Source organism: Papio anubis, chromosome 18 (assembly GCF_008728515.1).
Source record: "Papio anubis isolate 15944 chromosome 18, Panubis1.0, whole genome shotgun sequence".
Lineage (NCBI taxonomy): Eukaryota > Metazoa > Chordata > Mammalia > Primates > Cercopithecidae > Papio > Papio anubis.
The window spans coordinates 55,387,662-55,402,427 of record NC_044993.1 but is presented as its reverse complement, the minus strand read 5'-3'; the positions used below and the strand labels follow the sequence as shown (position 1 = coordinate 55,402,427).

At 44.4% G+C, this 14,766-nt stretch overlaps 1 protein-coding gene across 4 annotated transcripts in view; it reads left to right on the top strand.

Annotated features, from left to right (window-relative positions):
- Positions 1-14,766, top strand: part of IQCK (IQ motif containing K) — a 139,120-nt gene that overhangs the window by 13,334 nt on the left and 111,020 nt on the right. For all 4 annotated transcript variants that reach the window (XR_002519166.2, XM_009196106.3, XM_003916616.5 and 1 more), the window contains exons 3-4: positions 1,854-1,983; positions 3,497-3,594. Coding sequence is in view for 3 of the 4 variants with exons in the window: in XM_009196106.3 (XP_009194370.1) it covers positions 1,854-1,983; positions 3,497-3,594 (228 nt within the window). In the remaining variant the exon portion in view is untranslated. The remainder of the gene's footprint in view (positions 1-1,853; positions 1,984-3,496; positions 3,595-14,766) is intronic.

The window sequence follows — 14,766 nt, the reverse complement described above, 5'->3', positions numbered from 1 at the left end:
AAAGCCTCAGAGCCAGGAAGAAACAACAGTGTAACTACCAGTCTGAGGGCCTCTGTTTATGATATATGACAGGGTTACATGGAAATCTAGTTGGACTTAATTAGCCTCTGAGAGCCCCCAGGAACCACTGATGAGAACCCTGGAATCTAAAAGCCAGAGGACCTGGAGTTCTGAGGTACAAGGGCAGAAGAAGGGCGTCCTGGCTCCAGAAGAGAGCAAGAATTCAGCCTTTCTCAACTTTTTGTTCTTTCCAGGCCCTCAGCCAATCCAGTGGTGCCTGCCCACATTGAGGATAGATCTCCTCTCAATCCACCAATGTATACACCAGTTTCTTCCAGAAAACGCTTGCAGACATACCCAGACATAATGCTCTGCTAGTTACCTAGGTATCCCTTACTCCAGTCAAGTTGACACTGAAAATTAACCATCACAGTATCACGGCTGGTGTGGTTTTCTCCTACTGCTGTACATGTGGGTTTGTTTTCTGGATGGGTCTCTTCTATGAGTAGCAAAACGCTGACTGAGTGCTCATGAAGGGTGGTTGTCCACTGGCCAACTGTTCTTCAGAGTGAACAGGCAGAAAGTCGGTATTTTGGGATTGGGCGGCAGTGGCGGGGGGGTCTCTAAATCAATTTTTTTTTCTTTGTTTTTGAGACAGGGTCTCACTCTGTCATCAGGCTGGAGTGCAGTAGCGCACTTCCCCGGCTCCAGCGATCTTCCTGCCTCTTCCTGCCAAAGTGCTGGAACTACAGCTGTATGCCACCACTGCCAGCTAATTATTTTTTAATTTTAGTAGAGATGAGGTCTCACTATGTTGCCCAGGCTGGTCTCGAACTCCTAGGCTGAAGCCATCTGCCCTCCTTGGCCTTCCAAAGTGCTGGAATCACAGGCATGAGCCACCACGCCCAGCCCAATTTTTTCTTTTTCTTTTCCTACCATCTTGGTGCCCTAAGTGGTTCTAAGTGTTCTACTCCTTTTCAGGTAGTTTCATTGGTTTACAGAAGAGTTCCTGGAGAGGAGGGCGAGCTGGAGATCCAACTGGTGTGAACACAGCTTTATGATATTGAGGGAACAGAAAGAAGCCTGAGGGGAGTGTGGGCAGCAGGCCAAGTTAGCCCAGCCGGATTTCCACCCAGCCTCGTCGTGTGTCATTCCATTCTTGTTCCCACCCTGTACAGTGCCTGTCAACTTGAGTGTTTAGTCCCTTTGGGATCTGATGGGAAGGTGGACGTCTATATTCTGGGGCAGCCTCCTCCTGTGACTGTTACTTCCACTCTTGCAGCTGCTGCTTTTTTTTTTTTTTTTTTTTTTGAGATGGACTTTCACTCTTGTTGCCCGGTCTGGGGTGCAATGGTGCGATCTCAGTTCACTGCAGCCTCCATCTCCTGAGTTCAAGCAGTTCTCTCCCCTCAGCCTTCCAAGTAGCTGGGATTACAGGCGCCCGCCACCACGCCTGGCTACTTTTTTGTATTTTTAGTAGAAACGGGGTTTCACCATGTTGGCCAGGCTGGTTTTGAACTCCTGACCTCAGGTGATCCTCCTGTCTCAGCCTCCCAAAGTGCTGGGATTACAGGTGTGAGCTTCTTGCTTCTTGAGTGAGGCTTCATCCCTGGTGTTTTGGATATGTTTACCAATCTCTCATCCGCAAATGGTCCTCCTTTTCTCTATCACAGGTTATGCCTTGTCGTTTATAGGTGTCTCAGGAGGGAAGGGAGACAAAGATCTGTGCTCAGTGTACCCCCTTGAACCTTAAAGTCTGATGTAGAATTTTATTCCTTCATAAGGTTATACAAGAAAATACAATTATTTAAGCTGTTTGAATGAATTGCCTCCCCTCCCCTGTCTGCCTCCAGGTTGCGCCAGTAGAGGAAATGCTTTTTCATGGCTTCAGTGCAGAGCACTATTTTCCGGTTTCCCATTTCACCATGATCTCACATACACCCTGTCCTCAAGATAAATCGGAAACAGTCAACCCAAAAACATGTGAGTAAGAGAGATGCCATCTTTTATAATTTGGGGCTTTTAACATTGCAGAACCACAGGGTGGGTATGGAGGCGGACAGATAGACTTCAGGGAGACCACATACATAAGAAAGAATGTGTTTTTGTTTTATTTTTAAGAGAATGTCCTTCATTTCACTGATTTATCTTTAAGGTTAAAAATGTAATTAAGATAATAAGTAACAAAAAGTGTACTTTGATTTTACATTCAATAAAAAGTAGGAAAAGAGAGCAGTAAACAAATGTAGCCGGCTGTGATGGCTCATGCCTGTGGTATCAGCACTTTGAGAGACCAAGGCAGGAGAATTACTTGAACCCAGGGAGACCCCATCTCTACATGTCTACAAAAAATTTAAAAAAAAAAAAATTATGACCGGATGCGGTGGCTCATGCCTATAATCCCAGCACTTTGGGAGGCAGGGGCGAGAGGATCTCTTGAGGTCAGGAATTTGAGACCAGCCTGGCCAACATGGTGAAACCCTGTCTCTACTAAAAATACAAAAATTAGCCGGGCGTGGTGGCAGGAGAATCACTTGAACCTGGGAGGTGGAGGTTGCAGTGAGCTGAGATCATGCCACTGCACTCCAGCCTGGGCAACAGAGTGAGACTCCATCTCAAAAAAAAAAAAAAAAAATTGCCAGGTTTGGTGGTGCACACCTGTAACCCTAGCTACTTGGGAGGCTGAGGCAGGAGAATCAATCACACTTGGGAAGCGGAGGTTGCAGAGAGCTGAGATTGAGCCACTGCATTCTACCCTGGGCAACAGCGAGAAAAAAAAAAAAAATTAGCTGTGCATGGTGGCAGGTACTTGCAGTCCCAGCTACTTGGGAGGCTAAGGTGGGAAGATTGCTTGAGCCTGAGAGATCTAGGATGCAGTAATCTATGATCACACTACTGCACTCCAGCCTGGGCCACAGAGTGAGACTCTGTCTCAAAAAAAAGTAAGAAGTAGAAGAAAACATCATCATGCTACCCTGCTTTGTGTGTGGAAGCCAGAGGTGTAGACTGCAGATCTGAGTCATAGTTCCTTGGGCCCTCAGTAGTACCAGACCCTCTCATACTGGTTTGTTCTGCGTTCTGCATGCCTTGGGCCTTGGCTAACGACTGCCTTTATTACTGTGATCATAAGACCTTACCCATTATACTCTCACTCCCAATTCCTCTCTGGTCCCAATTCCTACCACATTCCCCTTGTTTTTGTCCATCTGGCCACACTGGCCTCCTTGATGTTCCTGGCTTGGGGCCATAACAAGCTGGTGGACCCAGCCTTATGTAGGATACTTCCGACATCTTCACCAGACTATAGAAGCTCAGAGGGACATTTTAAGTTACTTTAGTTATACAGCCCAGCTCTGCAGTCTGGAGCAAAATATAACATCCAAGATCGTGTGATTGAATGGACAGTACCTTTTTCTGGCTCAAAAGTAAACATTTCTCCCAGATTAGCTTGGGCCACTGGGGATTTTCAGTGGGAATTTTTGTTTGTTTGTTTTAGGTTCTCCCAAAGAATATTTAGAAACTTTCATCTTTCCTGTTCTGCTTCCCGGAATGGCTAGCCTGCTTCACCAAGCGAAGAAAGAAAAATGTTTTGAGGTCAGTTATTTGGCAGGATTTCTTTATTTTAAGATTCTCAATCATTATTATCAGATGATAGCTCATTATCTTGGTACCATCAAGTTGTTCTCCAGATGACCTCTTTGGGAGGGAAAGCCTGTGTTTGGGGTCACTTACCCCATTCCAGCCACACCATCTAGTTGTGCACATACATGCGCTACCATCTGTCTGGCCACTTGGACTCCGGAGAGCTTTTCCGCCTTGCTTGGCCTCCTGCCTGCCCTTCTCCTGTGCAGTTTGGCATCCACCAGGTTTCTTGGGTCTTCAGCTTCTGTTTATTACATGCACTGATTAAAGCTCTCCTTGGCCAGGCACAGTGGCTCATGCCTATAATCCCACACTTTGGGAAGCTAAGGTGGGAGGATTACTTGATGCCAGGAGTTCAAGACCACTGGGCAACATAGTGAGACCCCCATCTCTAAAAAAAAATTTTTTTTAAATTAGCTAGGTGTGGTGGCGCATACTTACAGTCTCAGCTACTTAAGAGGCTGAGGCAGGAAGATCCCTTGAGGCCCGAAGTTTGAGGTTACAGTGATCCATGAGCCCGCCACTGCACTCCAGCCTGGGCAACAGCAAGACCCCCAACTCAAAAAAAAAAAAAAAAATCCCACAAAACTCTGCTTACTTCCTACTTGACTCTGGATTGATGGTTCCCCCTGGCATCTCTCTACTCCATGCCAACTGTTATGAATGTAAACTGCTTGCAGAGAGTCTTGGCAAACAGTAAGTGCTCAGTAAATGACAGTTAACATTGCACTGCAGAGAATCAGCTTCTCTGCAGGCAAGTTTTAGTTTAGTATTTTTGAGACAGGGTCTTGCTCTGTTTTCAGGCTGGGGTGCAGTGGCGTAATCATGGCACACTGCAGCCTCAACCTCCAGGGCTCAGTTGATCCTCCCACCTCAGCTTCCTGAGCTGCTGAGACTACGGGTATGCGCCGCCATGCCTGGCTAATTTTTTTTTTTTTTTTAGTAGATACTGGGCAAAAACTCAGTAAACTTGGTACAAACCGAATTCCAGTGCTGGCCTCCCCCCACGTGGATACCCTTAGAGACGCCCTCTTTTCCGTAGTTCACAGGATACTTTGGGTGTATGTGTTCCCTGCACTGTTTTGAATTCTAGAATTTTGGATGATCCAGCTGAAGAGAGTAAAATTACAGCATTTATTATTGACCAGGCACTCGCTGTGTGCCAGGCACTTTGCTGAATGCTGTATCTTCCATTATTGCAATTGCCCTCCCCAGCCACGTGAGCTTCTTTCTATTATTGTTATCTGCACTTTGCAGAGGAGAAAGTGGAGGGACACAGAGGCCTGAAAAATGATCAAGAGTGAATGGCAGAGTTAGGACTCAAATCCAGATTAAATGATTCAAAATAATACTAAAGGCCGGGCACAGTGGCTCATGCCCATAATCCCAGCACTTTGGGAGGCCAAGGCAGAAGAATTGTCTGAGCCCAGGAGTTCGAGACCAGCCTGGGCAACAAAGTGAGACCCAATATTTACAAAAAAAAAAAAATAGGAATTAGCCAGGGATGGTGGTGCATACCTGCAGTCCCAGCTGCTCAGGGGGCTGAAGTGGGAGGATCAGCTGAGCCCTGGAGATTGAGGCTGCAGTGTGCCATGATCCTGCCACTGCACCCCAACCTGGAAACAGAGCAAGACCCTGTCTCAAAAAGAAAAAAAAAAGATACTAAAAAAGTTGGCAGTAATTACAGTGTAAACCTCAATCAGTTTGACACATCCTGAGGTCTATAAAATTATCCATAGTTAATGATACCACCAAAGTAGTTGCCCTTCAGCACAGGGTCCCCATCTGAGAAGAACTGCCTACTGCCATGTTGGTACTGCCATATACTGAGGAGATAAGGTTTTCCTATGTTCTAGCAAATACTTGATTTTTCCTCAGCAATGCCTTGACAGTATCCTGCCCCACTTGCCTCTTAATCACTCCATATTATACCTCCCCCTAATTGCCTGCCACTTAATCCACTCAGCATAACATTCCTTTGACAGGCCTCACCATGACATTTGTGTCTTTACTTGAGGCAGAAATGGATGATGAGACATTGATCAGAATTTGGGTAGCACGCTCAGGAAGGGAAGAATTTGGGATACACCTCTGGGCTGTGGTTCACCATTTAACAACAGTGGATCCACATAATGAAGTCACTAGCCCTCAGCCTAGCTTTCAAGGCTCTTCATTTGTTCATTGGTTCCTTCCTTCCTTCCTCCCTCCATCCCTCCCCCGCAGTGCTCCCCTTCCCGATGGTACCCTCCACCCAAGCAGAACCACTCGGAGTTCGCTGCACCAGCCCCCACCTCACGGCCTCTGTGCATCTGCTCCTGCTTTTTTTAGAAAAAAATCCCTGAGCTCCTCTTCTGTGCATATTTAACTTCTACTTGTTTTTCCAAACTCAGCTCCATAACTTCTCTCTCAAGCTTCCAGTTCCCTGCTGGGCTCAAACTAGAAGTAATTGATCCCAGCTCTCAGATTTCAGAGTATTTCATCTGTTCCTCGTTTTATGGCAAATTAAGACATCCTTAATTAAGACATTCTTAGCCCACATATACTTAATTTTATGCATGTCTGTCTCCCCCCATATTTTAAGTTCCTTGAGGACAGATTCTCTGATTTATTTTTATATATCTAGTCAATGCTACCCAATGCCTAGCACATGGTGAACATAGAGTTGGCCCTTGATAAATGTTAAATAAGTGAGTGCATGATTATATACCAGGGAGTATCACTATTACTATGTCCTTGACCAAAACCCAGCTTCCTTCTATCTGGGAAGGCTGTTCTATTGGACTCATCCCTGGAGAAATTCCCTGGAGGGGGGAGGGAAGAAGATATGCATCTATTTCATGAGTTTAGTTGATGGGGGAGAGCAACTGGGGTCCAATGGCACAGCCTGACCCCCCACCTCATATATTAATTATACAAGTAATTAGTAAATTGGGCCTTGATTTATAGCTTAGCAGTTAAGAGCAAGTCCACCTCCATCCCAACTGGCAGCACAGCCCAAGACAAGTCATTTCATCTTTCTGAGCCATTATCACTTCCTTCCATGTAAAATGAGGCCGATCATAGCACCTGCTCATGGGATTATCATGCTGATGAAATGAGGTAGCTCATGTAAAGTGCTTAGGCCAGTCCCTGGAACCTAGGAAGAACTCAATGCATGTTAACTTATTTATCTCACTGATACAGTGGTACAGGTACTTACCAGATAGGGTGGGTTATACCCGCTACCTGAGTGACTTCACTCTTGTTCCTGGGCCATGTGGAGTCCTGACTCAGGACTTGGTCCCAGTTCCCAGAAAAACCACCCAATTCCACAGTGATCTTGCAAGGAAGGTTATTTTGTGGGTCCTCTCATGGGAAGGTGGGGAAGAGGACCCCCACCTTTGTTGGCACTTATCAAGCAGTACTTAATTAATCCTCTCCAGAAGCATTTCTGACCCTCCAAGAACCCCCTCCCCATGCTCACTCTGCAGACCCCTCCTGGATCCTGAACAGTTCAGCTGTGGCTCTCAGCTTGCATGGCCCACTCAGCAAGGCCAAGCCCAGCATGCAGTTTTCCCTCCTCTTTTAAATGCAATTCGGCCATTATGTAGCCCTTGTGGGTGGAACTGGGGGTGGGGGCTTCACATCTCTCACTTAACAAAGACACAGTTGTAAGGTTTTCCTCATTGCTTTGTTGGAAATCCTAGTTTTGACACGTAGGCCTGGTGAATTCAAATCTGGGGACCTCAGTCCCCACTCTTTCTCCTGATGTGCTACTACAGACATGGTTGTCATATTTGAACCTGGGAAGACCACAATGATCAGATCCCTTATTTTCACTAGCAAGAGAGGGCACTCTGCTGATGAGAACTGTAAACAAAAAAGCTGGTAAAAATAAAGTCAGTGATTCAGGTGCTGATGATTAAATCCAGGCAATTGCTCTCCTGTCACCTGTGGTTTGACTGCTGCTATGATAATCATCAGAAATTGTATCAAAAGTCAGAGAAGGCCTGGTGTGGTGGCTCATGCCTATAATCCCAGCACCTTGGGAGGCTGAGGTGGGCGGATCCCTGGAGCTTAGGAGTTTGAGACCACCCTGGGAAACGTGGCAAAACCCCATCTCTACAAAACATACGAAAATTAGCTGGGCATGGTGGCACATGCCTGTGGTTCCAGTTACTTGGGAGGCTGAGGTGGGAGAATCACTTGAACCCTGGAAGTTGAGTCTGCAGTGAGCCATGATGGCGCCACTGCACTCCAGCTTGGGTGACAGCACGAGACCCTGTCTCAAAAAAAAAAAAAAAAAGTCAGAGGAGCCCTCTCATTGATTTATTGCCCGTCGTTCATCAACACTGGTCAAATGCTTCCTATGCACCACCTTGTTTCACACTTACAATAACCTTCTGAACCAGGTCCTCTTTTTCATCACCTCCCTTTTACCAAGGATGGCCCTGGGACGCAGAGAAGTTGAGCATTACTCAAGGTCACCTAGTAAGCAACAAACAGCACACATCTCCAACCTAGGCCCAGATGATCCTGAAGCCTGGGTTTCCATCCCTCCCAGTAAATGAGAGTTGGAGGCTGTCCTCAAAATAACTCCCAGAGATACTGGTTTTTTTTCATTCATAGCTATTTTCTGAAGAACAGACTGCTTACTTGCCTTTGGTTATCAAATTTAAACTGCTTCTAATTTGTATCTGTTTTTCATTTGCCCACTTGGCTTTTCCTGACAATTTAATTCTTGTCCACTACTCATAACTGACCTTCCCCATCATCTGTGTTTTAACTACTGCTATGATAATCATCAGAAATTGTATCACATTGTGGTGTGATACAGTTGGTAGGTATCCTGTGGTGTTAAACAGGTGCAAGGTGTGGCTGAGTGGAAGGGGAGTGAGGCTGGGTTGAAGAGTGGTCCCAGAGCAGACCCTTAGCCTGGCCATACCATTGTCAGATGGCTTTATCTCTCTGCCTTCTGTTCTGCTGCTAAATGAGGAAGAGCACCTCACAAGTCACATCTCAGCAATTGTATCACTTTTTCCTATCTTGCTGTTGACCAAAGTATGTTCAGCGTACTGTGCCTTTTATTCGATTGAACAAAGGATGGAATGTAATGATCAAACAGTGAAATGAGCACAGTGGAATAATCTTTGTTTTCATATATGTAAAGAATATCTGACTGGGTGCAGTGGCTCACGCCTGTAATGCCAGCCCTTTGGGAGGCTGAGGCACATGGATCACAAGGTCAGGAGTTCAAGACCAGCCTGGCCAACATGGTGAAACCCCCATCTCTACTAAAAATACAAAAATTAGCTGGGCGTGGTGGCATGTGCCTGTAGTCACAGCTACTTGGGAGGCTGAGGCAGAAGAATAGCTTGAATCCGGGAGGCAGAGGTTGCAGTGAGCCAAGATCATGCTACTGCACTCCAGCCTGGGCAACAGAGCGAGACGCCATCAAAAAAAAAAAAAAGCGTCTCTGCAAGCAGGGGTGAGGCAGGATGAGTCGACCATGTTGAGTTCTGTTTAACAAACATTCATTAAGCCCTGCTGTGTGCTGATCATGAGGCCAGACCCCAGGGCACACAGAGGGCACAAGAAGACATGGCCCTGTCCTAGAGGAGCCATAATGATGAACTGAAGTTGTTTTTATTTTTCTTCCCCTTGTGTCTGTTTTTTCATTCCTCTGAAATACGAATGAATAAGGAGAAATGACTACAGTGGATCTGTAGCTGGGGATTCATTTCTAGACCTTGGTGCATGTATATTCCATTGTGCAACCTTTATTCTAATTTACTTGGCCATTATTCTTCTAATTTATTCTCTTTCAGAGGGCACAGAAGTCAGCTAAAAGGGCAGTAATTAAGATTTTACATGAAGGTTGCGTATCTAATATTTGCCCATAAATAATTTTGTAACAAGGGGGCTAGACACAGTTTCCAGCCTCTAAGCAGTGATAACATGCTTTGAAAGAACCAGATAAATTTCTAATTTTATTAGAGATTAATGAGGCATCCTTGTGCCAACTCATATTTCATCATTGACATCCTGCAGATGAGCTACTCCTGAGACTGAATGAAAACAGTCTAAATGTCAAATGCTCCAGGGTGCTTGAACATAGCATTAAAGTTTAAATTTTATAATGAATGATAAAGGAATGTAGAAAATGTGGGTTGTTAAAGCTGTTCGTGTGTGCCCAGGCGTGGTGGTTCATGCCTGTAATCTCACCACTTAGGGAGGCTGAGGTGGGAGGATTGCTTGCGCCCAGGAGTTCGAGACCAGCTTGGGCAACATGGTGAAATCCCATCTCTACTAAAAATACCAAAATTTTAGCCAGGCATGATGGCAGGCACCTGTAATTTCAGCTACTTGGGAGGCTGAGGCAGGAGACTTGCTTGAACCTGGGCTGCAGAGGTTGCAGTGAGCCGAGATCTCACCACTGCAGTCCAGCCTGGGTGGCAGAGTGAGACTGAGTCTCAAAAACAACAAACACAACAACAAACCTGTTCACTTGTAAAAGTGGAGAAGCTTGAAAGGCAGGCACACTGGAGTTCAAAATCCTGCTAGACCGCTTCCTTGCAGCATGGCCCTAAGTAATCCGTGAGCCTCAGTTTCCTCAACTGTTAAAAGGACGGCAGACCTGCTCCTGTCATTGGGTGGAAGAGGGGAAGTAACGAATGATACTCCCAGACCCAAGGACTCCTCTGCTTCTCACGCTGTGCCAGGAAATTCAGTATTTTGAATGCTACAAATATGCAAGGTGGGTAAATTACTATTAACTTTCTTCATTTCCTGACTTAGGATTTTTAAATTAAATCTGATTCCCTCCATGTTCCCCCTCCCCGCCCCCCGGTCATATAGTCTTTTGTGGGTTATTTTCGAAGCTTGAAAATCACATTAGTGCCGTTTCAACATTTGTCAGACCCGAGTGGAACTCCCGTTATCCAGATCTGCACAACAGATTCGCATTTTCTTGATTCGGCTGTTCCTCACATCCTGTCATTGGGAATAGATGCTTAAACTGAATGATGACTGGCCTCCAACCAAAATTACATAACTGGGGCGTTCTTACCTGTCACCCACAACTGAACTTGCATCCAAATGGCTCTTACGCAGCAGCGTAATTCATTGGTGATTGGGGCCATTCAAATTATATCTTGAAATAGCATTTATATTAAGTTGCTCAAAAATACTTGCTGATCTGCATTTTGCCCTTAAACCGCTGATGTCTAGTTATTTATACTTGACTTCATTATTTTTCTGTTTATTTTTTTTCTATGACGTAGCCACCACAGTGCCTGGAACATAATAGGAACTCAATGAGTATTTATTGGATAAATGAATGAATATGGATTCTCAAAAGTCAGGGCTGGCCAGGCGCAGTGGCTCATGTCTGTGATCCCTGCACTTTGGGAGGCCGAGGCAGGTGGATCACTTGAGGTCGGGAGTTCGAGCCCACCATGGCCGACATGGCAAAACCCCGTCTCTACTAAGAATACAAAAAAATTAGTTGGGCATGGTGGCACGTGCCTGTAATTCCAGCTACTTGGGAGGCTGAGGCAGGAGAATCGCTTGAACTCAGGTTGCAAAGGTTACAGTGAGCTGACATCATGCCACTGCACTCCAGCCTGGGTGACAGAGTGAGATTCTGTCTCAAAAAAATAAATAAATAAATAAAAGTCAGGGTCTACTTTTAAGATAGTAATTAAGCTGCATGAGCACTCTGTGGAGGACTGTGACCTTTATCCAGTTTGCCATAGCTATTATACACAGGAGGTAATTTATTAACTATACCTGCAGTGTCTGGATCTACTGCCTCTGGAGGGAGGTAGACAATGGGGAGACTGCCTAAGTCTGCTAGGCTCCCTGGAACTGGAGCTGGGCAAGGAGCTCCTCAAATTGAAGGAGGCTCATTCATAGACAATGGAGAGCCAGAGGGTAGAGCAAGAGGCTAGGATTCAAGAATAGTAATTGCCAGCACTTTTTGAGCCTTACTTTGTGCCAGATGTCATTCTAAGCACTTTACCTGCAGTCACTCATTTAATCCTCCCAACAATCTTTGGAGGTGGATGCTATTATCATCATCTTACAGATCAGGGTTGTACAGCACCAGGTCTAACCAAGAAGCTCAAGTACACAACTAGAAAGTGGCAGAGCCAAGACTCAAACCAAGAATGGTTCCAGAGTCTAAGAGTTTGACCACTGTTCCACTCTGATGGTCAGTCTCACAGCTTGCTGAAAGCAGAGGCCAGATTCTGCCATGAAAGATGGGTCTGGAGGCTGTGGAGAAGAGGAGTGAGAAGTTAGCAAGCCTTTTATTTAGGTTGTCCTGCCAGTACCATGAAACTCCAAGGAAAACCAGGGGGAACAGAGCAGACAGAGAAGCAGCAAGAGCTGGCACCTAATTACTATTCCATAGAGCATTTGGCCAGTTACACACACATCTGTTGTGTGATGTGTGGTATGTGTGGGTGTGTGTATAGGTGTAGGTGCGTCTGCACACATGAATTGAGGCATTGTATGGTACTTTGTTCAGGAATTCCATCATTCCAGCCTCTGGAATCAGGCAGACCCTTTCAACCCAGGCCTGTTCCCCAAAAGCTGTGCGAGCTTGATTATTTTGATTTTGAGTCACTCATCTTCGGATTCATGTTTATATATATATGTCATTTTAAATATTATGAACTTAATATAGTTTCTAACCAAACAGTTTGTTCCTACTTATTATTTTTTCTTCTTTTCTCTGAGCACACAAGTAGTATATTTTTTCATTTTAAAAATTATTTTCATTTTTATTTTTAGAGATAGAGTATCACTATGTTGCCCAGGCTGGTCTCAAACTCCTGAGCTCAACTGGTCCTCCTGCCTTGGTTTCCCAAAGTCCTGGGATTACAGGGACAAGCCAGTGCACCTGACCCATCTTTAGATATTTAACTCTATTTTAAATGCTCAGTATAAAATTCAGCACATTTAATAGGCAGGTATTTCTCTAATCCTTAATTTTTGGTGGAGATTACAATTGGGAGAATAAACCTTAAGCACATGATTTCCATGAATTATCTCAGCCTAAGAGTTAGATCAAGACCCTGCACATTTCATGATATGAATTTAACAAATGAAATAGATTTATTTAACCCTTTCTCAAATGGTCATTTTCAATCATGTAAAAAAAAGTAATTGAGATTTTTTAAGTGGCATCTGTATGGCATTAGAGTAACAATCTACAAATAAAGCCAATGGCCTTCTAGTTTTGCTGTGAAATTAACTGGGTGCTAGCAGTATTTTATATTGTGTTAAATATACTCTGTGAAAGATAAATAACAGAAAATGATGGCTTTGTACAAAAGCTGGTGGAAGTACATCTGTGGCCAACAACAGATAGTGTACAGACATTTCCTGTGTGTATAGCAATTTATGCAGCATGTATACAATAAGCCAAAGGTAACAGAATGCAGATAATAGTATCTAAATTCATTAGCCAATAAGTGAAGAATCACGTGGAAGATGGGGAAGAGATGAAAGTTTGAATGAACCCTTTGCTCTCCTGTATTTCATATTCCAATATTTTGAGTATATTTAAAAATTTCAGAAGAAGCATGAGTTACCTTTGTAATCAGGAAAAATAGAAGTTAATGTTAAGTAACATTTTTAAGTCCTTATATTTGACCCTGCTGCCTCACCTAGGTTATTTTCTTTCTGTCTTTCCTTTTCACTGACACACTCAGTGAATCACCTCACCTACATCTTTTTACCATTCATTGTTTCTTTAATGTGGCACTCTGGCATCTAAATGCTCACTATGTCTGGTACAACTCAAGTTTACTAATGACCTAGTACTGCCAAATTCTGTGACCTATTCCAGGGACAAAAAGGAGGCCAGTATGTTTGGGGCAGAGTGAGCAAAAGAGAGGAGAGGTGAGTTTGACAGGGTCAGCCCTGCAGTGGCCGTACCATCACATGGGCCAGTAAAGAAAGTGGGTTTTATTTTAAAAGCAGTTGGAAATAATTATTTCCGTGACTGTCAACCCTATTGGGCCCAGTGCTCCCTTGTCATAGCGTCGTATAGTGTGCTTCTTGCTATCCTGAAGTGAAATACTTAGTTGATATAATATAACCTATTTATCAGTTACCTGATTGCTATGTTGTACAATAAACTACGTGAAAACTTTATGGCTTAAAATAACGATTTATTATTTCTCATGACCCTGGGCCGACTGGGCAGTTCTGCTGCTCTCTCCTGGGGTCACTCACATGACTGCGTTCAGCTGGTAACTGGGCTGGGTTGGAAGGTCCAATTCTATCTCACTCATGTGTCTGGGGCCCTGGTGCTGACTGCTAGCTGGGGCACTTCGGTTCTCCTTCGTGTGGACTCGCGTCTTCCAGTGGGCCAGACCAGCTCCTTTACAGCGTGGTGGTCTCCAGCAGCTTTCCAAGAGGGTAAAAGCAAAAGTGCAAAGCCAAGACCTTCTGGAACATGACTTCCACCAAGTTCTCTACTAAAATTACTAAGAATTAGCCGGGCATGGTGGCACGTGCCTGTAATCCCAGCTACTTGGGAGACTGAGGCATGAGAATAGCTTGAACCCGGGAGGCAGAGGTTGCAGTGAGCAGAGATCTAGCTTGGGGGACAGAGTGAGACTCTGTCTCAAAAAAACAAACAAACAAGAAAAGAGTCTTGCTTCATTTTTTTTTTTTTTAATTTTTGTGCGTACATCGTAGGTATACATATATTTATGGGGTGCATGAGATGTTTTGCTATAGGCATGCAATGGGAAATATCATGGAGAATGGGGTTTCCATCCCCTAAGTAACTTTGTGTTACAAACAATCCAATTACATACACTCTTTTACTTATTTTAAAATGTACACTTAAGTTTTTATTGACTACAGCCACCCTGTTGTGCTATCAAATAGTAGGTCTTAGTTGTTGCCATTAACCATCCCCAACCTGACATTCATTCCTACTGTGTCTCATGGTGATAAGGCTGTGGATGCTGAAAATATTTCCCATTGTGACTCTTAGAATTGCTGTCAGATCTAGTTTGTAAGCCATGCAAGAAAATCTTATTATAACTTTATAGTCAAGTTTCTTCTCTTTTTTATTTTAAACAAAAGAGCATTGATCACTTCATTTCCCAAACTTGGCTA